This window comes from Chiroxiphia lanceolata, chromosome 2 (assembly GCF_009829145.1).
Source record: "Chiroxiphia lanceolata isolate bChiLan1 chromosome 2, bChiLan1.pri, whole genome shotgun sequence".
NCBI lineage: Eukaryota > Metazoa > Chordata > Aves > Passeriformes > Pipridae > Chiroxiphia > Chiroxiphia lanceolata.
Window position 1 is genome coordinate 114087201 of NC_045638.1, and position 27879 is coordinate 114115079.

The following is a 27879-nucleotide window of genomic DNA, read 5'->3' on the forward strand; positions in this document are numbered from 1 at the left end:
ATCCCCTGGGGGGAAAAACTGGAATTAGCCCTCCAGCAGCTGTTTGTGCAGGTCCTGTTCACTGCACTCATATTATTGGACTCATTTTGCTCAATTTTACTTTATTTTGTTTCATGGACTTGGTGTCATTGTCTCAGGTGTAGCTGGGAGAGCTCATTCCTTGCTCATAAGATGGCTTGGTTGGTTTTGGGGTGCTTTTGGGGTGTCTCTCAGTGTTCTTTCATTTTTTGTGGCTTTTGAGATGCCTTTCAACAGGAAATGGACTTGTGTGTTAGACCAGTAACTTCCTCCAGTCATTTGATTTGTAGTGTTTTTCCTTAGTAAGATTTTTAAGTCAAGTTTTTAAGAGTAGAAATGGGAAAATCAAGTCTAGGAATGGGCCCCTGAAAAATCCATTGTAACTACATGTGTACACTGCAGGTTCTAATGTTAAAACATAAAAGATAAAGTTATGAATTACTGAAATAGCTGATTTTGACTGACTGGGTCAGAAACTTGTTGGCACAACCGATGTTACTGAGAGCAACTTGGAATGGGGTGAGCTCTGAAATAACACAAATTTTGTGCTTTAGTACCTTTCGTAAGACATTAAACTCCCTGAAATCCATCGGGATAGTCTTGGAACTTGCACTTGGTGGCATTGTTGTCTATATTGGTTGATAAATAAAGTGATAAATAAACTGTGGAGGCAGGAAAGGGCATCCCTGGTCAGTGTTTCTACAACTGACTTTCAGGTATTAGAAACAAGACTTGAGCATTAAGACTTCCCTTGTATATTTTCAGTCTAGTTTAGTTAAAGAGTGTGGAAATGAGTGTAAAAAAAGGCAGTTCTAAGAGGTTTGGTTTTTTTGTTTGTTTCTCGGTTTGTGTTGGGCTAAGATAAGAAATAGTGCAGTTACTTAACTGATTTTCCCATAAAAATGGTGGCGAGGTTGCTCACTAGAAAAACACTTCTTTCTTAACAAGAAATGAGAACATACAGTTTCTAAGAGATATTATAAATGACAACTCGATGCAGGTGCCACTGCTGGTCTTAACTGTAATTAAGGTGATTAGCTATGCTATGGGTAATGTTCCCTTTCTCTGCGCTAGGAATTCCTACAGATACTCTGGTGTGTTCTGAGGGACTGAACCTGATTTTATTTGGAAAAAAAAAAGCTTAATTGCTGCTTAAAAACCAAAGGCTGGCAAAGCTTGATGCACTTAATTTGTGGCTGTCAAATTTACTGAATTCTAAGCAAACTTGAGACCATTTTTCCCTTCTCCTGGGCTAAAAGTGCCTGCAAAATAAAAAATGATGACGGCTGAGGGTAGGGAATTGCCACTTATTTTGACAGGGTATTAGCTGTGAAACCTAACTCTGGCACTAAGTACACAGGATTAATGTGATTGGGAGTGAAAGAACCTGTAAGAAATACTCAGCTGATGCCCTTGACTTTAATTCTCCAGTTGTTTCCAGTTTTGTATCCTGATGAGCTACAAAAAAAAAAGTGTGCTTCTGCCTCAGAAGGCAAGTGAAAAATTGAAATTGTAGGAGCATAACACTGAATTTGGTAGAGAATATATTTATTTTTTTTTAATGAAACCTCCAACCTTTCTGAAGAGTGTTGATGTTGCAGAACCTCAGCAGTTATGTTGGTCTTCTACAGGTCGTGATTCCGATTCTGGCAGTAAATTTTTATAAGTAGTTGCTTAAAGTATATCTGACATTGCCGGCAGGCTCAGCCCCCTTCCTTCTTTTTAGAAGCCTTAATAGCTCCTTCCAAATTTAACTCTGGAGCACCACTGAAATAGGCTTTGTAAAGTTCCTGTCTGAGAACTGGAGTCAGGAGCAGCCCAGGTAGCTGGCAAAACCACATTTTATGGGGAGGCAGCGCTGACTTCTTGTGTATGTATTAGAGGAATAATTTTACAGGAAAAACATGATACAGAACTGTCTTTTATTTCTGGTATTTGTGTGAGTGAAAGTCTGCTTGGAATGGGATGGGAAAACATTGCCTGGGCTCTGGTTGCTCTTCACGTCCCAGGTGTTGAATGGCCTCAAAGCTACTGAAAAATTAGAGATGTTTAACGAGTTTACATCCTGAAGTGGTGGGTTGAGGTGTCTGAGGGCACTCACAGCATGTTTTGGGTGCTGCCAGGTTGGGAATTAGGTGAGGGCAGAGCTGCTACTGAGGGGGAGAGTCCAGGGCTGGGGAAAGGACCACCAGCAGTGAGAGACACCCGGGTAAATCCAGCGAGGACAGGCTGTGCTTGAGGAGGAGGAATCCCCTGTCAGAGCCACAGCCACAAAGCCACCTCTAGTCCAAACCCCAGCCAAAGGCCCCTCTATCCCTCCCTGTCCCTTTTCTGGCCCCAGCAGGGCATGGTCAGGTACCATGAGCTCCTCCCAGGGCCCTCCTGCCCCTGTCCCCTTATCTGCCACCTCCTTGCACAGGCAAGGGCAGGACCCCCTGTGCTCTGGGAGCAGGAGGGATGGTATCTGTTGGCTCTTGATTGCTGCCTTGTCCTCCCACTGACCTTTATAGGTGTATCTTTATAGATATGTATCATTTTTATTTATTCAGATTTTTAATTTTTAATATATTTTATATATTTTTGATATATATATTTAATACTCTTGGGCATACGGTGTGATTCTTGGGGATGATCCTGTGCAGGGCCAGGGGTTGGACTTGATGATCCCTGTGGGTCCCTTCCAACTCAACAGATTCTGTGATATAAATATTATAAATATATACATATATAATATTATAATATTTTAATGTATTTATATCTTATATCTACACATATTTATATTATAATTTTGTGTTTATACATTCATATATAGATATATACATATTTATACATTCATTTATGTTTACTTGTATATTGTTTGCATATTTACATGTATTTTTATATACATTTATAGTTACACATACCTGTAGCTACTTGTAGATGCCTTTATATATTTGTACATATATATTGATATATATGAATATTGTTATTACTAAAATCAATATATATAGAACTATACATACTTAAAAATAGTTTTATCTATTGCTATGTATATTTCTGTTTGTGTGTTCTCTTACATTTGTATTTATAATGTGTGTGTGCGGGGGGTCCCTGTGCTGTGGGAGCTCTGGGCAGGTTCTTGGGAAACTATATAGCAGCAGAGCCTCCCTCTTCCCTTCTCTTTTCCCCTTTGGAAGCCTGGTCCCTGTGGACTCCAAGGACCCTGCTCTCTGCCAGATGCTTTTTCCACCAGTAAAAAATCCTTGGAAAACCAGTAGCAGTGTGGGACTCAGGGCTTTGAAGGGTCTGTGTCTCCCAAAAAACCTGTTTACTCTTCAGACCACTCAATCCATGAGAATTTAAGTTGCTTTGTTGGAGCCACTGGGGATTCAGGGGCATCTTAGAGCATTGCTTTTTTATTTTTAAGGAATAACTATTTTTGTATCCAACAGCCTAGTTTATTTTTGCTTAAGACAGGAAGATATAGGTGGTTGGTTTTTTTTTTTTTAAGGATATTAAAAGTCGTCCAAGGATTGGAGTCTAAAATCTCTAAGGAACTTCTTTTGCTTACCCAAGTAACAGGAGAAGAGGGAACAGCCTCAAGTTGTGCCAGGGGAGGTTTATGTTGGATATTAGGGGAAGTTTCTTCCACAGAAGGGTTGCCCTGCCCAAGGCAGGGGTGGAGTCCCTATCCCTGGAGGGATTTAAAAGCTGTGTGGATGTGGCACTTGGGGACGTGGGGCAGTGGAGGCCTTGGTTGTCCATGGTTGGACTCCATCATCTTAGAGGGCTTTTCCAGCCTGAGTGATTCCATCGGCTATTGCACTCAGAAAAATGAACCCTCATAAAAGCCACTGTGAGACCTTCAGTTTTATGACTTGATTTTATAACTGCAAAGCAAACAAGCAAAAAATCCTGCTTTGTTTGTGGTTTTGTTTTTTTTTTTTTCCTCCCCGGATTTGCAATCGGGTTAAATGTCAACAGTGGAAGCTGTTTTCAAAATTCCCAGGGTGCTAAATGCTGCTCATACCCAGGCAGGATGTTGCAAGAAACTAAGCCAATGGGCTTTGAAACTCCAACTTGGAATAAAAAAGACAAGCTGGGAAGAGTAAAAGCCGTAGGGATTGTGCCAGGTTAGGATAACCTGTCTGGAGGTCGGGCTTCCAGTGCTACTGAATGTGTAACCCAGAGCATGTCACTGATCATCAATGCATCTGAATTTATGCCAAATCTTGTAAAATGCCCTCTTCCTGTTGGCCTGGGAGTTTCAGATCATCTATGGAAAGATTGGAGGTTTTCACCTGTCATTTTATTTTTTTCCTTTTCTTTTTATCAAACTTTAGCTTAACTGAGGAAATTAAAATGTTATTTGGGTGCTATTTTGGCTGGCTCATTTTTATTCTTTAGGAAATAAATGGAATAGCTTCACTCAAAAATGCTTTTTAATCTATTTGTAAAATAAACCTTTGTGCTTTGTTGCTTCAGGGAGGTCTTGCCTCAGTTTTGCAAAGCTCCATAAAGTCTGCAATGTGCAATTTTTATTCTGTTTTTACAGGGAAGCAGTGCAGCGTATCCTGAAAAGCTATCAAAGATGCTGTGTAATTTAATAACCTGATTTTAAAGCAAAACCATGTAATACGATAGTGTGAAATGAGGTTTTTCATTACTTAGACTCTTTTCAGGTCAGTCACTTGTTTTCTGGTTGGCTGCCTGTGAGCAGCTAAAAGAGAAACCTTCACTCCTGTGGTTCAATATTTGTTGTGCCCCATTGTTTTGGTTTCTTTTTAGGCCTGGCTTTAGCTGTGTTGCTAGCAGTGTTTTGCTTTAGTTGCTGAACCATCCAAGAGCACGGACAATAATGGCTTTTATTTTAAGGCACAAAAGAATGAAGATTTATCTTAAATTCACATATCTGGTGTTCAGGATCTGTTACCAAGCTGCAGAAATAATTTCAGATTTTTCAACGAGCTTTACTGTGTGTTTTTTTCTCCTGGTGAGTGTGTGCAGCTCCTATCTCTGTGCTTTTCCCAGCATTTTCCCAAACCTCCTGAAGAAGTTCCCCCTCTCTGTGCAGAGCTGTATGTCCTGGTGCTGCTGGAGCTGGCTGACCTCTACTTTAAATGTCAGAGGTGCTTCATTCTTGCCCTGCAGATTCCATTTGCCTTTTTTAACCCTTCCTTGGGACCCTGCTTTGGAGAAGCACTTGTGCCACCTGAGCTGTGTTTTATACTTCTGGAGTAATTTTTTTTTTTCCAGCTGTGTATCTATTGCCTCCTCCTACACTGTGTGTGTAGGATCTGGGAAGTGTCTTGTCCGAGCTGGGTGTGGGTTTTCTGGTGATCGAGTGAGTTCAATATTGCTTTAATAACTATGGAGAACAAATAGTTGGATGTGTACAATGTGCAGTTTGTACACTTGGAATTTTTTAGCTGTTATGGAAATTTAGGAAAAGCCTGAATGAACAGAGGGATCACTGGATAAGAATCCATCCTGTGTAGAGCGGAATGGGGCTTGGAGCAATTGTGGTGTGGTGGAAGGTGTCCCTGCCTGTGGCACAAGGGTGGAAATGGATGATCCTTAAATTCCCTCCCAGACCAAACAATCCTGTAATACCATGATTTTACTGTACCTCTTCACAGACTTTTCCTGTGGGTGGGGAGGAAGGAAACATTGCTCTGCAGCTCAGATTTGTCTGTCTTCCAGCAGCACAGATGAAAGATTGAATTGCGTTATCCACCTTGGAAAAACCGGTTCCAAAGTCTCTGTGCTTGCCACTCACAGGCTTTGTGTAGCTGGAAGGTCTATTAATGACCAGACAAACATATCAGTTTCCAGAGCAAGAGCTCTGGAATCTTTTATTAATAAGGATGAGATGGGAAAGGGAATGCGATAAAAATGAGTGGAGTGAAGGCCAGTTGGTGCACAGGTATTTTATACGATAGGAAGAACTTGCACTTGGAATTACCTAAAACCAAGGAGTGCATATAGTTCAGTTCCTGATTTAAGCACTAAATGAAAGCCTTAATCTTCTTTTGCAGAATCAGAAAACAAAGGAACAGATTGAGAGCTTGTTGCAGGATGGGAAGCACAAGGAGCTACGGGATCGTCTGTGCTGCCGGCTGAGCTTCGGCACCGCCGGGCTCCGCTCGGCCATGGGAGCAGGATTCTGCTACATCAACGACCTCACAGTGATCCAGTCAACACAGGTGAGCTGGACACGTGTTGGGAGAGGGCTCAGTGGCTTCTCAGGAAGGGTTTGGTCCCAGCGTCCCACTGGAACACAAGCAGAGGCTGGAATACAGCAGCTGTTCAACAGCTGGGTGGTAGCATGTGAAGTGTTTAGTGCTGAAAGGGAATTAAGTAGCTTGAGGAGGTTTAACTGCATATTCTAGGAGGTAGTTCTAATCACTTCTAATCACTGGAATTTGGCCAGTAGTTAGTCTGCTAAACTGCTCTGTAGTTGGAAATCATTAGCTGTCATATTTTAAAAAGCTAAATGAAAAAGCAACAAGAAAAGCCCAAAAAGCAAAGCCACCCCCAAATAAACCTTGTCTTTCATTTTTAGCCCCAGTTGTGAATAACCACACAAAAATTGCAGATTTTACTGAACAAATACAGAGGAATTAAGATGAAAAAGCAAAGTAGGCTGACTGAAGATCTGTATTGGGAATTGTTTAGCTTTTGGGGAATCTTTCCAGTATTACTGGTTATGCTTCCCACCAGCTGGGTTAGATAGTTGTTGGTTAAGTGGCCTGGTGTTACTGTAGCTTTGCATGTGGCTGTTTCTACTCTTTTAAAGTAGACAAGAAAGTAATTTAAGATATGAACTTTAAAGGTCTCAAACTACAAATCTAGTGTTACATGTTGGATTGGAGGTGTTGGTGATTCCTAATTTATCGGTGATTTAATATTTGTGCATTGGGTTACAGATATGATGGAATTTTTTTTCCAGGAAAACATTGTCATGTGATCTCTTTGAGGACTAGTTCTTTGAATTTTGGAGTAGAGTATTTTGGGATGGACTTCTTGATTTGAATAGATAGGGAGATCTTGGAACTCAGACACAGCTCTTGCCCGGGGTTAAACCAAGCCGCTGCCCTTTTGATAGTTTGATACTCTCGTGGGGTAGAGCTCTGTCCAGGGAGGCTTCAGCCCTAATTCCTGCTCTTCTGCCAGGGGTCAGGCTCTGCTTGGTGCTGGTGCAAAAGAACTGGTGGTGCATGGAGTTGAAGATCTGGATATAGAGGCAGCTGTGGAGTCGTGACTGGTATCATTGCCACGAGGGGTAGAGTGGTGGGAGAGACTCCTCACTGCCCTGAACCATGGTTTAGGTTCTTTTGAAGAGCTGTTTCAGTTGATTTACAACCAGAAGGTCCTGCCAAACTCATCTGCCATTCAGAAATGCTCTAATAGTACGATCAAAACTTACTGCTGTGACCCAGGTGGTCCCTGTGGATGCAGTGGGAACAAACTGAAGAGATTAAGGAAAAAAAAGCAGTTTAAAAACTATCATTTTGTCACCGGTGGTGGAACGGTTAAAAGTAGCTGGGCTGATGTAAACAAGTCCACTTTTCTTTGAAGCAGAGTAAACCTCTTACTCATGCAGAGGAAGTTTTGTAAGAGTCCTTTTACTCCTTGGCCTGTGCAGCCTGTTGGATTTGGAGCTTGTGGTGCCTTTGTGCTCCTGGGCTCCCGGGAGCGTGGCCGAGCGTGGCTCTGCTGACTGATCCACATTCTTGGCAGAAAGGGAAAAGTTTCCCTTTGCCTGGCAGGGAGTGGGAGGGCAAGCTCAGTTTCATGGGAATTACTGTTTTTTTGAGAGCAGCAGACTGGGTTTGTGTCTGTTCACTCCCTCTGTAGAGCTGCTATTTTTAGTTGTTTATTGAAGCCAGATATCAAGTTAGGAAAAGCAGCCTCTGGGAAGTGGATTAGAACTTGGTTTTGAGGTAAACTGTGTAGGGTTTAGTCTTTGTTTGAGCACTCTGTGTCAGAAGTTTAATAGCAGGAACAGTTTTGCTGAGCTTAGTTTGAAAATGGGCAGCCCTATCTGTATTTGTCTTTACCGGGGACAGAGATAAATGGCCAAACAGCAGACTTGAGTATAATTAACATTTCCTTCAATTAAAAGAAACTGTAGTGAATTCACACCCATAATCATATGCTGTGCCCTTCATTTGATGTTGATTTGATTATAGTGATATTATGAAAAGTCAGGTCCAGGAAGGTACAGAATATCCAGCAGCTGTTTTGGACTCTCCTGAAAACTGTAGGTACATAACCTGCATGTAAAGCCCTAATTTTCCTGCTCAAGTATTGCTTCTTTTGTGCTTTTTAATAATGTTCAGATGGTTTTATTAATGGGTAAGAAACCTTTCACTGGCTTCCACAGTGACAAAACCACCTTTGCACAAGGAGATTCCTGTTGCTGTAAAAGCAAACCTAAGGGTAATAGTTGAAAAACTGTAAATACAGGATTTCATGAAGCTGTTGGTAGCTCTCTTGATTTCACCAAGCAGAAATCTTTTCATCTCATTGACAGCATCGCTTTTCCCTCACTTCTTTTGCACTTGAGCATAAGGGACTGGGCTCGCAAGAGGATTAATTAAAACATGGCTGTAGATGCACACCTGTTGTTTTCCATGGATTTTATATCTGGAAATCACCTGAACTGTGCAGTGGGATGGGGAATTGTGATACTCCAGTGAATTTTGGTTTAGATCTGAGGGGGTAACACACTTGTGTGTCTCTTATCACCACAAGATGCACATGGTTCTCATTTAGAAATATTAGGAACTTAATAACAAGGGACACTGTCAAAACCTGAGTCTTGTTAAAAGGAAACAGATTCTTTACACTGAGAAACTTATTCAAGAGAGGACTTATCCCCAGAGGTATTGGAGTTACTCAGTGCCCTCAGGGAAAGGGAGGATGGTGTGAACTCCAGTGGAGGGTTCAAACAGTGGAGAGACTCTACACTCCCTCTCACTGACATTTACTTATTTACTTTTATTTCCTGCAGCTTTAATAGAGGTATTTGGATAGTAAACTAGTCCAGTAGGACTGGGTTAACTTTAGCTGTGGGATCTCTGGCTGAGCTTAAGGGATTTTGTTAATTTTAAGCAAACTGCTCCTTGGCAGAAAGTAAAGACATTCCTGGGTTTATTCACATGGAATCTTTGATTCCTATCAAACAGAGAAGCTGGTTTAAGAGGATTTCCTAGGAAAAATCTTACCTCGGCCTTGAGAGTGTTACCTGGATTGTGGTGGCACCAAATAGCTGCCAAAAATGCTTGGGCAGAAATTCCAGGGATGAGAAAATACAGAAGATCTAATCTGCTGAAAAGAACAGCACAGGCTATTCCTTTACAACAAAAACAAATCCATTCCTCTGTGTTCGAGGAATGAGGGAATGGAAAGCTGGGAGCAGCATGAGGGTGTGGGCCTGAGAGCCAAAAACCCAAATGAGCTCTGGTGGTGGTTGTTGGGAAGTAAGGGAGGGGTGAGGAACACATTGGATGTACAGAATCCTTGAGGTGCCCAGACTTGCTAGAAAGTTCCAGGGGGAAAGCCCCTGGGGGTTTGATGTGAAATAGAAACCACGTGCAGCAGCTTTCCATTTGTCCAGAGTGGTTTGTAATGCACTGACTGTGGACAGGAGTATTAATTGTTCTGTCTCAACTCTGTCTGTGCTGCTTCTGAATACTTTATATGCCCTTGTTTACTGTTTCTAACTAGGACCGGTTTGTCTAAAATCCTGTTTCTTCCATAAATTGTCTTTTTATGCAGTTCTTGATGTTTGAGGGACTAGTTCAGACAAAATTCTGCAGGTGTGCTCTGACATCCAGGTATTGGGAGTCTAAACAAGGGATCTGTTGATAAGAAATCTGCTGTTCATTTCTCTACATGTTATTCAGTGTGTTCAACTCAAATTTAAACATGTTTTCCCCATTCCTCTGTGTGACTTGGGCTGGTGGTTGTGCCATAGCACACCCTCCAGTCCTGTCACTATTCAAAAATTTTATTTCTTTTAGAGTTTTTATCTTTATTTTAAAGCTTTTTCTCTCTGTGAATCTCTCAACATCTGCAGCTGAAACAATTCTCCAGAGATGCCAGTACTCCTTTGGTCATGCTTTGAAATGCATCCTTTTAGAGTCCAGGGAAGGGAACGGAGCTGGGGAACAGTCTGGAGCACCAGGAGCAGCTGAGGGAGAGTCAGATCCAGATAAAAACATCTCAAAGAATTGCATTTAATACTGGGGGGGGGGGGGGGAAATCTGTTGAATTCTAGTATGAAACACCCTTACTGCCACCAAGAGACAACTTGTACCCTGTGAAAGGCAGTGTTTTTAGGGTTAAGTTCCCAGTGCTGTTGTCTGACTGTAGTGAACTGTAGCCTCTGGAAACTTCCATTAACAATAGTGCTTCCATCTTTTTGTCTAAAACTGCTGATCTGCCCTGGGTTGTTTCCGTGATGGATCTCCAGAGAGACTCTAAGTGGGGGGTGAATGGCTGTTGAGGCCACAGGGGAGGTGAAACTGGAGCACAAGATCTTTAAAAGTCCCTTCCAGTGCAAACCATTCCATGATTTTTAAGGCAAATTTAGGACTAACACTTTGGAAACAGTGTTGAAAAGCTGTCTTGACTTGTGCTGTGAGCTCAAGAATAAAGACCAGACTGGCACAAACCTTATATTGGCTGAGTGGATGAACTCCCAAAAAATGGGTTTATTTTTTTTTGTCAATTGAGCCTTTAAGAACATAATTTGAATAAATAAAAGCACAGTATGAATTGCAAATAAGCGTTTGCTGCCTGAGGATTTACTGTTGTACCACTTTTATTTCCCACAGCTGTTTCTCTGGTTGCTTTCTTTCAGTGAACACTGGGGAAAAATCACTGCTGCTCTTGTGAATATCATTATTGAGGTTTTTGAACTGTATTTTGCCTACTGACATTATCCATCTTCTGTGAAAGATCATTTTTAATGTTTGTGTGCTAATTCTTATTTTTCCTTTTTTTTTTTCTTTCCAGGGGATCTACAAGTATCTTGAGAGGAATTTTTCAGACTTTAAGCAGAGAGGCTTTGTTGTTGGATATGACACACGAGGTCAGGTCACCAGCAACTGCAGCAGTAAGAAGTATGAGTATTGATTACATTTGCAAGACTAGAAATGAAATTGTGGCTTTGAATGCTTTCTGTTCTATCAGCATTTTTTGTGATGAACTGGGCACTCTCTTCCCCCTTCTTTAGTCCATTTAAATAGCAGTGAGGAGAGGCTGGAAATAAATTCTTTATAGGTAGTACCAGTTTGCCAGAAATGTGGAGTGTAAGGCTGCTCACTCCAAAGAATTTACAAGTGTAAGTGCACAAGAACATGAGGCAGATGTTGAAGTTGATAAGCCTGGAGAAAAATTTGAATATGAAGGTAAATTCAGAATATTAACATTTAACTTGAAATCAATAAGTGTTAATGTGCTTCTAACACTGTCATTCTTTTGTATTTTGCACCTGATTTAAGCTTGTTTGGGGGGAAAAAAATTCCACCTGCAGCCAGTAATCCTGTAATCCAGTGTATTTTCACTTTGGGAATATTTGACCAGGAATGCTTAAAATTTAAATTTCAGTGATGTCAAATTGTGCCCTTTGTAACAAAAGGGGAGAGAACTTTCTGAGTTCTATGAGGAATCTTAATCCCTTGTTATTCCAGGAGCAAAAAACATGTGATAATAGCATTCCTTACAAAAACCCAACCTAATTAGTTAGCTAATTAGTATTTAGGTAATGAGTAGTTAGTTACAGCAATTAACTACAATAATTAACGAAGTTGTTTCTCTTTTTTAATATTATCTTTGTCACCACTGCGTATTTTGGGGATGTAAAAGTTCTTGGTATGACAGAGCACAGAGTGTAGTGACTGTCTTCCAAGAGTTTCTCCTTTCCCTGGAATTGAGCCTCTCCTTTCCCTTAGGCCTCTGTGTGTGGCCTGTTATCCACCAGGCTTTGGCTTAAGGGGTTTAAACTCACCTGTTACAGTGTTTGCAAATCCAAATTGTGAAGGTTTATGCACAGCTTAAAAATGGGGAAGTGTAAGAATAACATTCCTTTTTAGCCACACAAAACCTGGAATTCAAACCTGTCCAAGGGTCAGTTCTCAACTGTGTGTTTCTTTTGTCCCCTTGGGGTGACACACAGTGACAGCAGTGCTGAAATCAAACAGAACCTCCCCAGAAAGGGGGTTTCCAATGGGAGCAGTGCTTTTCCAGCACTTTTTCCAGCTTATAGTAAAGGCAAGGTTTAAAACCATGGGTGCTGTTCCTATTTCTAAACATTTTGGAACAGGAGTGAGTTGCTTTGCAGATGGATATTTTAGGAATAGGTTTCATGGATATTGTCTGAAGCTGCTGAACAAGCATTGTGTGGGATACAGAATCCTTTTCCAAACCTGCTGTTGCAGACATCTGGTCCTTCAGACTTTCTGGGAAGTTGATTCTCTCCTTGACTGAAGGACAAGTGTCCCTCCAGTAGGTTCTGTATCTTTGTGTTCGGTATCACTGGTTTATGTGGGTGATAGACTGAAGATTAAGCCAAAAAGCAATGGAGGGATTGGAGAAACAATTGTCTGGAGGTGACAGGAATGCCATCAGGTTACTGCATTGCTGTGGGGAGTTGGATTGACTGAATATTTTGGTTTTCCTGTTGTTAGGCTTGCAAAGCTCACTGCAGCAGTGCTGCTGGCCAAAGATGTACCTGTGTACTTCTTCTCTACCTATGTCCCCACACCCTTTGTGGTGAGTCACCTTCTCTTCCATATTTGAGTTTACTAAAAACGTGAACCAGCAATTTGCCTCCTAAATTGTTATTTAAATGGAAAAATAGAGGCTGTTCAGTGTACTTGGCCCTTCAAGGAGGCTGTAAAAATATCACTGAATTCTTCTGTGCCTCTGCTTTTAATATCTCAGAACAGAGCTCTCTCTTCTAGTCACAGCAGCTTTTCCTTGCAGGGTTTTAAAATCCTCGTTTAAAACACCTCAAGGTGTGGATCTTGTTTTGAGGCGAGGACTGAAATGCTGGGAATACCTTTAATTTGTTTTTTAAGCCTTTTGGTGAATTCCTTCTTTCTGCTTCAGCCTGTTTCTCTGAAGTGCTCATGTAGTCTGAGTATAGATTTTAGTTGGCCAGTTAACTATTGCATTTATGTAACTGATAAAAAGAATAATGTTTTCATGCAGCAGAATAGGACAAGCTTTTGTTACTGGCTACAGGAGACAGTGATGAGTGTTCATTTATACATTTTCCAGATAAGCTGGTGCAACATGAAAAGCCACTTCTGTAGCATCCTGTTGCATAACTGTCCTAATATGATGTATGTGACAGAACTCTTGGGTAAATGGACATTTCTGGGTTTCCTTTGTAGCCCTATGCGGTGCAGCAGCTCGGAGCTGTGGCTGGAGTGATGATCACAGCATCCCACAACAGGAAGGAGGACAATGGATACAAGGTGAAAGCTTCTGAAGTTCCAGTATTCCCATTTTGGCTTGTTGTGGAACCACAGAATGGTTTGGGTTGGAAAAGACCTTGAAGATCATCTCATTCCAACCCCTGCCATGGGCAGGGACACCTTCCCCTTAGACCAGGTTCCAGCCTGGCTTTAGACACTTCCAGGGATCCAGGGGCAGCCACACCTTCTCTGGGCAACCTGTGCCAGGGCCTCCCCACCTTCAACATAGAAGCTTTTTTGGGAGCACACGTGGGTGTGCATTAGGAGATAAATTATTTCAAATAATTCATCCTTCTATAACCTGAACTACTGTCCTGCAGTGAGAACATGAGACCATACTGGCTGTGTGTGGTGAGCAAAATCTGTTGTGACGTTCCCTGGAGCCTGATCAGCAGCTGAAGAAATGCTTCAGCAACTTGTTTTCACTTCTTAGAAGTAAAAAGTTAGTTTAAAACTAAGCTAGAACTGAGGTGAATTAGTGCACACAGTGTGACTGTGCTGAAGATGGGAACAGTTTGAAAGTTGACTAATAAAACTTAATGTGCTGTTCCCTGTCAGGGTGTTTGTCTGGGTGTTGGAGGTGTGAGTGGCTTCGCTTTGAAAGCTGGGGGCAGCAATACCATCCACAACAGCAAGTGCTGCTCATGCACTATTGTAACAAAGTATTTAATTTCCAAATTTTATAGAGTCTGAACTAAACTCTCAAGTTTAACTAAACTGAGCGCTCCAGAAGCTTCATAACAGGTCAGTGAGTGATGGCAAAGTTGGGAAAGCCAATCCTCCTGTGCACAGGGAGAACTCTTGCGCTTGTCTTCCCTGGAACAAGTTGTAAAGAACTGGACCAGCCCTTGCTTTTGCTCAGAATAAGGAAAGCAGCCACATCAGTTTTCCAGGTGCTTCATTTCTCAAGAAGCTTTTATGTGTATGTCTGGTACACAGCACTTTTGCCAGGATACTGTGGGTTTTCCTGGTCTTTTGCAAGAACTGTTTCATCTTTCACAATTCTGTGAATTCAGCAGGTTCTGGACAATTTGAACCAAATGTGACAAACTGACAAGAAAACAGAGGCAGATTCTCTGAGCAGAAAGTCTGCACTGTGAACTCCGCCAAGTGTGGGAAAACTGGCATCTAAATAATTCTTCAGCAAAGACTCATAGTTCAGGGTTTGATAGTGTTCCCAGCTGAAAGATTACAGTTGTTCAGCTATGGAAAAACACATACCTTGGCACTCTGCTTATCTCTTCTGCTCTGGGTTAAAAAGCAAGTCGTGTTTCTTTTACCAAAGGAATGCCAGACCATGGAGAAGGTGACATTTTTCTTACACTTTGTACAACAATCTCAGGTGTAAATGCCCAGCTCTGGTTTCTCACATCCTGATCTTTCAGTCATAATAGTTAAATACCAGCTTTGTTTTTTAAAACAGGTGGTTTTGCTGGGTGGTTTTATCATTGTAGAACTGAAATCATGAATTCAAAAGTTCATTTTAAGTGTTTCCAAATGGCTTTTGAGAATCAAGCCAGTCAGATGCTGAATTTTATATGTCATTTGAAAAAGCAGAAAACATGTGAAGTCCTATAGTTAAAGTAATTTATCAAATTAATAATCTTTTGTAAATAAACTGTCTTGTTTTCCTTCAACTTCCATCAGGTTTATTGGGAAAATGGAGCACAGATCACTTCTCCTCATGACAAAGAAATTATAAAATGTATAGAAGAGTGTGTTGAACCATGGAATGGCTCTTGGAATGAAAATCTAGTGGACACCAGTCCCCTTAGGCAGGATCCTCTGAAGAAGATATGTGACTGCTACATGGAGGACCTGAAAAAGATCTGTTATCATAGGTATTGTATAAAGCAAAATGTGCTTAAATTATGTTTTTAAGTAAGCTCTGGGCTATATGTGGGAAAACTGACTGCAGACAGACTTCAGTGTCTTCTGTCAGTAAATTAGTAAAATTGCCATCCTTAGGATTAAGCCATTTTGCTGAAGATAAAGCTAAAACTATTTCATACATAGGAATATGCTCAAAGAGTCCTGAATAAAATGCAGAAATTCAGAGTAAAGGTGTGGTCTAGGTGTATGAAATAGAGGTGAGGAAATTCAAGTTTAAGTGAGGCAGAAAACAAGACTAAAAGGAGGAGGATGAATGACAGGTGGAGTAGAACCAGAGTAACATCTTTAAGGTGGTGGAGGAGCTTGAGTTTGATGTAGAAATCAGCAGTTCATTCTTGGGAGACTTTAATCCAATTCAGCAGAAGGTAAATACTTCATTTTCCAGGGGAAGCTTCAAACCAGCAATTTCTAGTGAAAGTCCAAATAAGCACTTTTCACTCCTTCCATCTTTGAAATTAATGCAGAGGGCAGCAGAGTAATACACAGTGGGGCTGCATTTTCTTTTGCTGTCCCTCATGGAAATAGTCCTGTTAAATGACCAAAATCTTACAGAAGTTTTGTTTTCCTCTTCAGGGAGCTAAACGTGCAAACGAGTTTAAAGTTTGTTCACACCTCTTTCCATGGAGTTGGACATGACTATGTGCAGTTGGCTTTCAAAGCCTTTGGCTTCCAGCCCCCCATTCCAGTACCTGAGCAAAAAGATCCAGACCCAGACTTCTCTACTGTCAAATGCCCCAATCCTGAAGAGGGAGAGTCTGTGCTGGTATTCTTGTTTTTACTTCATCAGATTTCTGGGGGAGGGGGAGAAAAACAAGATGGGGAAGGGGACTGGGGGAACCTGGCTTTCAGCTGTATTGATACAGTGGGAAATCCATTATGGGATTTTTCTTTCATTGTGTTAGATGTAAGTAGGAAGGCTGTGGTTATTTGCCCTTATTTTATATTTTTACATTTTTTACCCCCTCCTTCTCCCATCAGGAATTGTCACTGAGGCTTGCAGAGAAAGAAAATGCTAAAGTAGTAGTGGCCACTGATCCAGATGCAGATAGACTGGCAGTGGCAGAACAGAAGGAAAAGTAAGTGATGGGACCTTTTATCTCTTTCTTTTCTTTGTGGCTTAGCTATTTGGGTGTTTTTCCTCCTAGTTACATATTTTGGTGTAGCTCAAACTGCATCTTGAATAAAATCAGTTAATAACTCAAAAATTAGATTAAATACTTGCTGGTGTAAATGGCCAGATGAAGCTCAACTGAAAACTGAGTAGTTACTAAAGGCAGTAAAATCTCCTTGTTACTGTTTTTTTATTTATATTGGGCAAACCTGCCTTGACACAGTTAAGTGTTGTGGGCTTTTTGTTGGGGTGTGAGGTTTTTTTCTTTTCCCTGCTTGTCCATATTGAATAGAAGTTATTTTTTTTTTTCCACTAACAGGCCCCAATTCTACCCGTGTAAGTAAGAGTTGTGCAGGCATTGCCTGTATAGATGGCATAGACTGCTCTGTACAAATCAGTTCTAGCCTGCTCTGCTGCTGGTGGATAAATCCAGAGGAGCTGAGCTGTGTGAAGGCTCACAGTGAGGATACTCTGTGGTATCTTTGCTGACAGAATCCTCTGGGCTTGTAAATCCTTAGGATGTGATGAGTGTGGAGTCCTGTTGGTCCGGTGGCTTTGTCTAGAGCAGCTTGTCAGTGGTGTGCTCAGATCCCTTTTGTCCCAGTGGCTGCAGAAAACCTCTTCCCCCTGAGTGGATCCTCCTGGGAAACCTGGGAGAGCTCTTACATCTCCCTCTGCTCTCTGCAGTGGCTGCTGGAAGGTGTTCACTGGCAACGAGCTGGCGGCTCTGTTCGGGTGGTGGATGTTTTCCTGCTGGAAGGAGAACTGCTCCCAAGATGCTGATGTGAGGAATGTTTACATGTTGGCCACCACAGTCTCCTCAAAAATTTTGAGAGCAATTGCCCTTAAAGAGGGATTTCACTTTGAGGTAAGCCTGGGTTCTGTGGATGTCTTGGCAGGGTAAGATCTGATTGCCACGTTCCCTGTCTAAACCCCACCTGTGATTTTGTGACATAAGAACTAAATGAATTCCACTCTTTTTGCTTGGAATTTTGGTGCATTTCAACCTACAGAGAATGTTTTTACCGAGACAAGCCTGATTTCATCTGCTGCAGCATCCTTAGTGCATGTCACAGCTTGCAGACTGTGAGATCAACTTAAGCAAAGCTGCATTAACAGGCAATACAGATTAACACCTAAATTACAGATAAATGCCTTTGCCATGGTTATTTTCCTAGAGAGAAATTCTTCTGTGTGAGGATGAAAGCTTGTGCAGCCTGCTGTGTTCAATACAAAATGCTGATGGATTTTTAATAAGCATTTTGAGGTCACACAATGTTCCTTCAGGTCCCAGTAGGGTTTTTAATTGGGTTTTACTTCAAGTTGTGATGGACACAGGAATTCTTACATTCAGATCTTTAATGTAGCTTCATTAAGAACTTGCTAAAAAAGAAAATGGATACCCCACAGAATGACAGTTTCTTTTAGTTCCTACATTCAAGGATTAAGTCTGATTTCTGAGGCTGTTGGATCTTTGCCAGAAGAGGAGCAAGTGCCTTAAAGCTTAGCACAAACATACAGAAGTCCAGGTCTTGTTTAATCCATGTCTTAATAAGAGCTATGTGCTATAGGAATAAATATTTTGGCAAACAATGAGGAATTTAAAATTGAAAGCAACTGTGAAAACTATTTTGAGTGACTGGCCAGATAAGCTTAATCAGATTGAATCTCAGTTCCTTGTAGTGGATTTCGTTATCTCAGTAAAATACTGGTCTTTTTTTCTGGAAAGGGACATATTTGACTGGGGACCCCTTAGTCTTCTGTAAAAACTTCCCCTCTTTGTACTTTTCCTTCTCATCAAGACTGTTTCTAAGCTTTTTGTCTGCTTTTGAGTGACTTACCAAAAAAAAGCAGTGCTTTTCCTTCCCATCACCTGAAATGGTTGTTTATATTTCTGTAGCTTTTCTTTTTGAATAACTTTGTCTCATCTGATAAGCACCACAGAAGATGTGACCTCAGAGAACCACAGTCTCTCAAACACGTTTACTCCTTGATTTGATACTCATGTCCTAGTTGAGTATCCACTAGGAAAATGCTATCCAGCAACTCTTTGCCTTAAATTCATAATCTAAACTGAAGTGATTACCTGTCTACTGTTTCTTTGCTGTCTCTATTCTTTTTGTCAATTAATTAGATTTAAATTTAGGGAAATTACTTCAAGAAAATCTGAAAAATGTCTTTAAACTTTAGCATTTTGACTGCAGCAGACTTTCCCATTGACCCCAAAATTCACAATATGGTTTTTTTTCTTTGTGTGCTTTTTGAGTCTGAAGTGAAGGAACAGTGGCTTTACCTTCTTTGACTTGAAACTTAATTGAAAAGGGGGTTTTTTAAGCACTGGGTTTTTTTCCTGTTTTAGGAAACACTCCCTGGTTTCAAATGGATTGGAAGCAGAGTAAAAAATCTCCTGGATAATGGGAAAGAAGTTCTCTTTGCATTTGAAGAGTCTATTGGTAGGCTTGTTAATATCCCTGTAAAATGTTGAGAACCGGGGGGGGGGGGGGGGGGGGGCAGGGAGGAGGGAGAGTGTGATTAGAAAGGACTGACCTTAGTTATGAAACAAATCACTCAAAAAGTACTTTATTTTTTTCCTTGTAGTTACTGGTACTGATAGTTTGCTCTCCTCAAATCAACTTGCCAACTACTATAGTAAATAACTTACATATGACCCTCTGATTCTGGTGTTGTGCTTTGGATACAAACATGTTCTATAGTTTGAAAGTCCTGAGATTCCAAAACCAAACTCCAGTTGCTTTGTGGCTTCTTAGCTGAGACAAAGCACAGGATCTGTTCTTAATCAGTTTAATACCTTACAGGTCCTCTCAGTGAGGACTTATTACCAGTGGCCATGTGGAAGTGGGAGGTGACTTGTGCCACCCATCACACCAGTTCTTTTGGGAGCTGTATCCATCCCCTCCCTCAGAACAGCATGTGAGGGATCCAGCTGTGGCAGGAGTAGCATTAAATACCTTATGGAGGTGTGTAAATGTTCCTGCTGACCTTGCCTTGAGCACTTTGCTGATCTTCAGACACCACTTACCTGTAGAGAACTGTCTAGTGAACGTTTGCTGTAGGAGTTCTCCATTTCTTGGGATAAATGGAAGCTTTCTGGGACAGTAGTTTCCCTCAGAATGTGGGGGCAAATAATTTCCCTCAGAATATCTGAAAATGAAGCAGCACTGAAGGGGGGGGTGTCCCTGCCAGTTCTATTCCTAAAATTCAAGCTTTTAACCATAAGGAGTTAGGATCTTGCTGGCGCATCCCTTCAGGAAGAAGGAAGCTTTGTGCAGCACTGGTTCATGGCTGTATTTGTATTTGTTTAGCACTGCACTATGACAGAACTCCCCAGGGAGCAGATGTTATCAATCTGGAATTAATTGACTACAGCACGGATCTTTCCAGCCCTATAACCCCCAAGTTAATTAGATTTCCCCTGCATATGCAGTAATAAACCAACTTATGTGTACTGGCCAATTTTCTTTTACAGGATAAAAGGTTAAAACCTAATCAAGGAAATCAGTGTAATAATTTATCAATTTTTATTTTTTTTTTTATTTCTAGGCTTTATGTGTGGCACATCAGTGTTGGATAAAGATGGTGTAAGTGCTGCTGTGGTCATTGCTGAAATGGCAACGTACCTAGAGGGCCAGAACCTCACACTGGCACAGAAACTTGTTGAGATATATGAAATGTGAGTTGTATTCTTCATTAGTATGTTCTACTTAACTATTTTAGAGTGGGAATAATCTAATAAATATTTTTAATGTGTCCTCTGAATGTTTTCTCATTGTAAATTGGGGTTTTTGATGTATTATGGATTACAGTCCATCACTAGTGCAGATCCCACTGTACCTAAAGTGGGGCTCCAGGAGAGCTGGGGAGGGACTTTGGACAAGGGATGGAGGGACAGGACAAGGGGGGAATGGCTTCCCACTGCCTGAGGGAAGGAATTCTTGGCTGTGAGGGTGGGGAGGCCCTGGCACAGGTTGCCTAGGGAAGCTGTGGCTGCCCCATCCTTGGAAGTGTCCAAGGCCAGGCTGGAGCAACCTGGGCTAGTGGAAGGTGTCCCTGCCTATGGCAGGGGGTGGAACTGAATGATCTTCAACATCCCTTCCAACCCAAACCACTCTGTATCTATGAATTTCTATGGATTCTGTGAATACCAAGGACTGAAGAGGCCCTTTCTATTGTATTTCTGCAATAAATAGTGACATTTTGCATGTGGATCTACTAGGGCAAACTGTTTTTTGTAGTTTGATTCGTGCTATGGTACTTCTCTTATGTTTGAATGGGAGTCATATCTTAGTTGTGGTCTCTTTAAACACTTCCCATTTCCCCTTGAACACGTGCTGGGAATTGTTTTATCCCATGCTGAGATCTGTAACAGAGCAGAGGTGAAAGGAAGGGTGTGTGTACAACAGCTACAGACACAATCCCAGCAATAAAACGAGGATCACGTATGTCAGAATTAAGCCAGGTACTGAGGTGAGCCCAGATCATCATCAGCAATTCCTGTGCTTTAACAGAACTTACACCACAGAGCAGTATCATGGATGTCATTCCTTTTCCTGCCAGCCCAGCAGGAAGACACTGTGGCCTTTAGAAACCTGGAGTGAGGAAGCGCAAAGGATGATCAGCTTTTATCTCTCCATGGTACTCAGGGTTTTGCTCTGTCCTGTGCAAACTGTAGCCAAAACAACTCTGTGCAGGTGGATCAAAATGACAGGGATAACAAGCAGGATTCCTCTCCCAGTCACACCTGATTTTTAAGCTGTGGAGAAGGCTCTCTATAGGAGTAGAAGTGGGTGGAATATGCTGAAGAACAACTTAAATTTCAGTGTGCAAATGTGGTGGCTGTTCCTAGTGAGCATTAGGTGTGATTTGGGATGGTGGTTTTAACTTGGATGGAATAATCAGCCACCTTCCTTATTGTAGCTGCCACATGGCTCTGGCAGTCAGTTTTTGGTTGGGAGAATGACACTGGATATCCATTTTTGAGGGCCACCAAGGCTGCACTTACCCAAATGGTTGTCTTTTATTATTTTGGGGGCTGAAAACTTTGCTTTAATTTAAAAATAACTCAAGATGATCTGAGTAATGCAGCAAAATCTGCTTCAGAGTCCAAACATTTGCCTATAAATACCTGTTCACACAGCTCTGAGAACTGAATTCTTTTTCTGTTGCTGCTTTTCCAACCAGGGGCTTTCTTTAGATACCAAATGTGCCAAAAACTTCTGAATCTTGTAACTGAAAATGTTCATCTGCTTGTAGGTATGGATATCACATATCCAAGACTTCCTATTTCTTGTGCTATGACCCTCCTACGATCAAAAGGATATTTGAGAGACTTCGGAACTTTGATGGCCCTCAGTCTTATCCCAGATGTTGTGGAGATTACAATATATTACATGTAAGAGATGTTACCACTGGCTATGACAGCAGCCAGCCAAACAAGAAATCGGTGAGTTCCGAAGTATTTCAGCACAGGAGGGTCTGGTTTTGAGGAAACTAAAAGGTAAAGAACAGCATGAACAAGGCAGAGATGGCCTGTGTCAGCTAAGATGGCAGAATAATTCCATCATCAGGCTGCTTAACATCATTACTGGGGGAGAAAACAGCTTAAATGTGAAATGTGTTGACTGTTCTGGTACAGCAATGAATGAACTTGATTAATTAATTGAACCTGATGCTCTGGCAACTCTTAAGCTGCCCATCAGGCTTTCAGATATTGGGGTTCCAGTGGGAGTAAAGAAGCTTGTTGTTGTTTTCATAGGTGCTGCCAGTGAGCAAAAGCAGTCAGATGATCACCTTCACATTTCAGAACGGTTGTGCGGCCACCCTTCGGACCAGTGGGACAGAGCCAAAGATCAAGTACTACGCTGAGATGTGTGCCCTGCCTGAGCAGAGGTCAGCAAACCTGAGCCTCAGCTGACTCCCAGCTTCCTAAACTGCCCAGAGTGATGCACATCATGAGTGATGCTCATAAGGGATTTCCACTGTAGTGGATAAGAAAAAAAAATACTGAGTTTTCAGTATTTTTTATAGTAGGTTTGTTTAGTTAATCCAGTTCCTCATTTACTTAGAATTAAAAAGTGATGAAGTTAAGAAATCACAGAAAATGGAAAAGACTCCTGGGACTGAATACAGCCTTTGATGTTGTCACCCATGTGCCATGTCCAGTCTTTTCTTTTTCTTAAGTTATGCTGTTGCTGGCAAATGTTCTTAAAGCCAGGTAGTCTCCTATTTCCTTTGGGAATCTGTTGGGAGCTGGATCAATTCTCTTTTGACAGTCACCTGGATTGAGCTGCTTCCAGTGTGAGAGTGGGAAAACCATCTGGGGTATATTTATACCACTGAAATCAGGAGTGAGAATGAGGAGCTGAAGTTCAGTCCAGATGGTGAGGAGAAGCTTTTGGATTGGATCCCCAACATGAGTTGCAGGAGTCCTTGTTTTTAGACTTGTATCCCAACATTTCTGTGGGGCAGAGAATTGAAAACAAAGGAGGCTCGGTTTGGTATTTATTTCTACATACTTGAATTCAGGGTGAGCGTTCATCTCACTGAATACTTGGTCAGATTTAGGTGGTCAGTGGATAGTGAGGGGTAGATTGTGAAGAGGGCACAACCTGTGCCAGGGCCTCACCACCTTATTGCTGTATTCATTAAAACTAATTAAAGAGAAAAATAAGGGCCACTAGAGGGCTCTGAGCACCATCTTTAAGTGTCCTGTCCAATCCGAATCAGTCTGATTCCATGATAATCCCTCTCAAAAAGGAGCAGGTTGGAGTCTCTACATGTTTATGCTGATAGGAAACACAGCAGAGTAAATCCGTCCCCTTCAGGTCTTGCTGTTTATTTATTTTAAATAGCTCCCTGGTGTTCCCCAAAGCTCTGACATGGCCTTGTTGTTCCTTTTTCCAGTGACAGGAGCGTGCTGGAAGAAGAACTTCAGAAGCTGATTGAGGCTCTGATTGAGAACTTCCTTGAGCCTGACAAGAATGGGCTGACCTGGCGCTCGGCGTAGGCCTGTCCCGGGTGTTCCCAGGAGCCTCCACGTGGAACAAAGGGCCCAAGAACAGGATCAGTTCCAAATGTTTGTGTGTGTCTGTGTGTTAAACAGCTGCATTTTTGTTCTGTAAAGAAGCAGCTTTCTTTTGTCAGGCTTTTCACCAAAGTCTGGGCTAGAAAAAGGGGAGGAAGTCGGAGAAAACAGTGGAATTAATTGTTATAATTTTCCATCCTTTTGACCAAAAGGTTAATTAACCCACACCAATGCAAATGAACTGCCCTAATGTGTTTAAGGCAGGTGATCTTAGCCACTGGATCTTATCTTAAATTCACTCCAGGTACTTAAAATACATTTTCTTCGTGTAAAAAGCTTTGAAAGTCAGGTAGAAATGATCACTCCAGACTGAAACAAATCCTGCTGCTTCCTCTCAGCTCTGTGTGACCCTCAGAACAGGTCTGTGCTTCCAAAAACATGGAAGTAGAGCTCAGCATTTCTTGTTTAGGCCGATTGTTGACATTTTTCAGCTGCTTAATTAATTCTTCTGTTGGTGAAGGTGTTCTTGGTGCATTTTCTGTGTCTGTCTTAAAAAACTTGGCAGTGAAACAACAGTGGCAACACCTGCAGTTCTGCTTTGGGTTTGGAATTGTGTGGTGCCTTTCCAAGGCTTCCAGAGGAGCAGGAATTGGTCATTACTTAGTTAAATTGCCCATTCTGACTGTCATAGGCTTTGTAGCTCTTTTTTTGTCCCACCTCCCTCAAGGGTCTTAAGGTTTTTTTGGTTTTTCTGTGTTCATTAAGTTTTTCTGTACTCAGTCAGTGACTTTTTCGGTTTTTCTGACCTGAACTTATAGTGTTTGTGTTTTAAAAAAAAAAGTGGAGGTGAGACACTGACACAGTTACTAAGTCATGATTTTTTTTTTTCATGTCTTCTCAGCTAATTTCTGTTTGAGTAGCACTTTGTAAATACTGTTATTCTTTCTCTCTTAAGCAAATATTTAACAACTTCTCATTATCTGTTTTCTGAGTAGAAAGTGATACAGCTAATCACATTTCCAAAAAAAATAAGCCAGTGCACAAGTTCTTCTGCAGGGATGTGGTGCTTCAGAAGATCAAAGCCACACTTTGGCACAGGAGAGCTGGTTCTGGGCATCTCCCTGTTATCACTGACAGGAGGTAAATAAAAAGTAGATAAAACCCAGCACTGAATTGTTGTGTTGAAGGTGATGTGAGAAGAACCCAAGATGCACTTCAATTCAAGCTGTTATTTGCCACTCTTGTTAACTCTCCAGATTTGTCCTCCATCTGATTTTACCCTTCCAGCTGGATGGCACAGGGTGGGTTTGTGTGTGCTGCCTCTCCATGGCTTTAAAGAACCCCTTGGTTTGGGTTTTTCCTGCACTATATCCATGGAGAAGTATTTTGATGTATATGAATGTACATGTGCCACAGAAGGTCTGTGTTGCACAAATTCTGACCTGTCACTATTTATTTATTTTTTATTTTAAGGGAAAGTATCTCCAAATTGTTCTGCCATTGAGTGAAATGTATCTAATGCCAAAAAACTGCCTTTTTTTTGTTCTTTTAATTGTACATTTGATTGATGTGGGGGGAAAACAGGTAAATCAGAGTATGCTTATGTTGTTGTATAGTTCTAGGTAGGTCTGGAAGGTGTGAAGGCACTTCTGATGCTGCTTTGCCTTTCAGTTTTCCCAAAAATGGTGCAGATCTGCACCGAATTTGCAGGAACTCTTTGCCATTCCTGCCTTTGGCAGCAGATTAAACCCTGAAGCATTGAGGATTTTGTTCTCCTGGTGGTACAGAAGAGAACAAGTGACTTGGGACATAACTTTGAACAAAGGCTGTAAAAAGCATAGTCTGTGTGTGTGTGTTGTGTTATTGTAGCAGTTCTGTCTTGTGAGTGATGTTTGTGCTCCTACAAAGAGCAGGAATCTGCCATTTCCCAGAGATCTGCTTTGCATCAGTAGCCAAGTGTTATAAATGAAGACAATCTGGGTTTTTGAATAAGCATTGTTAGAAGTTGATATAACTGTTCATAGTCTGAATAACTTTAATTAAATGAAAAAACCCAGATGTGGGTGTTGTGTATCTGGGATTCTTCCCATGGATGGGTTTGGCAGTGAGTTGTAGCTGTTAGTGATGCTTTTGGGATGACAGCAACAGGCACAACGTGTCGAATGTACTTTAAGGGTAGAATAACTATTTGCTCTTTTGAAACTGCTGCTACTGTTGTTCTCCTACTGTATTGGAACTGTTGGATATATTTATACTGTTCCATTTGTGGAACTCCTTTATTTCCTTCTGATCTCGCATCCCTTACCTGTGTTACTGTGAAGGACTGGAATTCTCTTGTTTCTCTGCCTTGTAACTTTGTTATGCATCGTGTTAGAGTTCATCTGGCTCCTGCACAACCTTCTTTCAGTTGTTCACCTGTTTTTTTCCTGCTTCTCAGATAAGAACAAAGGCTTTTCTGACTTGAGTAGGGAGCAGGTCACAGATCAAAGGACATGCTGGGTGTTGTTCACAAGGTGCTTCCAGGTAAAATACACCTTTTTAAAGGTTGGACATTGACTTAAACTGCAATCACAAGGCCAGTGAGTTGGGTTTAGTGTTTGAAAAACCCAGAGGGCTTGGTTTTGCCTTTTCCCTTCTGATGTGACAGGTTTAATCTCTGTGGCAATGTGTTTCCCTGGGTCTGGGACACGAGCTTTCCAAGTCTGGGGGACTTGCCAGGCAAGGCTGAATGTCAGTAAGACACAGCTTGTAGCTGGATTTCTTACTCTAGTTGTGAAACACCATCCAGTGTGTGGCTTAAATAGTTTCAAGGGCTGCCCATGTCTCTCCTGCATCTCTAAAGGATGATTCCTGCCAGGGCATGAGGGAATCATGAACTCTGGCATGAGAGAGAAGGAGGGAATGTGTTTAACAGGGAAAGGTGGGCTGGAAACCTCCAGCACCAGGCTGGCTGTGGCCCAAAGGAGCAGAGTAGCCCCCACTTGGTGTTGGGGTTCTGAGCCAGGTCTGCTTCCCTTGCATTCCCAGCAGGATGTGACTCAGAGGAGCTGGGATTTCCTTGGGCTATGGGAGAACTGGGATGTTGCCTGAGGAGCTACTACTTTCCCTCAGCTCTTCCTTCTAAGGAGGGGACACGCACTTGTGTTGTCCACAGGGTGGGTCAAGACATGAAACCCTCTGTGGCTGAGGTCGAGGGGAGTTGCCCACACTCTGCCCAGGGCTCCCTTCCCTGCCCTCACTGATCCGAAGCTGTTGCTGTCCCAGGTTGGTTGGAATGTCAACCTGCGCGTTGACATTCCTAGTGTTATTCCCTGATTTATCTGTGCTCAGGTAGCACTTTGTGTGCCCTCTCTGCCAGGCTCCTGAAGGATTAGGGATTTCAGCTCCTGTTTTGTTAAAGACAGTGTGTTCGTGAAATTCTGGGAGCATTGATGGAGAAGCCACAAGGTGGAGTGAGGCAGGTGGAATGTGCGTGCTGCTTTAGGAAGCACTTGGATGTTCCCTTTGATTTTAAAACTCATATTGTTACCACTTTATTGTCTTTCCCCCCACTTCTTGTCCTCTTGTCTCCCTGACTGAGAGGGGACTCTGCATGGTGACACCTGAGTGGTTCCAGCCCAGCTTGATTCCCAGAACATTTGCCAGCCCCCTGCTCAAGAGTAGCTCTGTTCAAGGTGATTGAAGTATTTGAAGTTGCATTGTTTCCCTTGCCTGGAATCTTGGGGAGTTCTGGATCTGTGCTCCCATTTACCCAGTGTCTGTTCTTTAAAACTTGGGCATATTACAAAATAGAGTGAGAATTTGCACTTTTCTGAAGAGTTTGTGTATTGCTATGTGGATTTAGCTGAATGAAGTGTTAAAAATAATAAAATGTTCCCTTTGTAGTTGCAATCCTTCCTCTTTCTTCCATCTTCTTTAGCCAAACACTGTTGCCCCAAAAGCTGGGCTGGGGGAATATCCATGTGGCACTTGGATATCTGAAGAATTTTAGGAGTGAAGTTGCTTCAGGAAAAAGCAGCAGCTTGGAAGGGAGCTGGCAAAGGGAGGGAAGAGGGTCTGTTTGAGGGAAAAGGGGATGGGGAGAGGAGCAGCCTGTCATGCAGGTGAGCTGGGGTGGGCACTGCAGGCCCATCCAAGGGTGGGACTGTCCCCAAAGGGATTTTAGTTCCACATCCTGTCCCACCAGGGAACTGGGCAATTGGAGAGGGACCTTCTTGCACTAGCCCAGGTTGTTCCAGCCTGGCCTTGGACACTTCGAGGGATGGGGCAGCCACAGCTTCTCTGGGCAACCTGTGCCAGGGCCTCCCCACACTCACAGGGAAGAATTTCTTCCCAATGTC

General features: G+C 42.0%; 1 protein-coding gene across 2 annotated transcripts in view; it reads left to right on the forward strand.

The window, feature by feature from the left end:
- PGM2L1 (phosphoglucomutase 2 like 1) overlaps nt 1–27430 on the forward strand; it is a 29971-nt gene extending 2541 nt beyond the window's left edge. Inside the window, exons 2-14 of one of the 2 annotated variants that reach the window (XM_032679357.1) lie at nt 6036–6203; nt 11026–11132; nt 12699–12783; nt 13410–13493; nt 15141–15334; nt 15960–16149; nt 16365–16462; nt 17182–17365; nt 18857–18950; nt 20059–20188; nt 21769–21958; nt 22271–22404; nt 23419–27430. In XM_032679357.1, coding sequence (XP_032535248.1) covers nt 6036–6203; nt 11026–11132; nt 12699–12783; nt 13410–13493; nt 15141–15334; nt 15960–16149; nt 16365–16462; nt 17182–17365; nt 18857–18950; nt 20059–20188; nt 21769–21958; nt 22271–22404; nt 23419–23521 — 1761 coding nt within the window. In that variant the 3' untranslated portion in view covers nt 23522–27430. The remainder of the gene's footprint in view (nt 1–6035; nt 6204–11025; nt 11133–12698; nt 12784–13409; nt 13494–15140; nt 15335–15959; nt 16150–16364; nt 16463–17181; nt 17366–18856; nt 18951–20058; nt 20189–21768; nt 21959–22270; nt 22405–23418) is intronic. The other variant, XM_032679358.1, reaches the window with a different exon arrangement.
- The last annotated feature ends 449 nt before the right edge of the window (nt 27431–27879 follow it).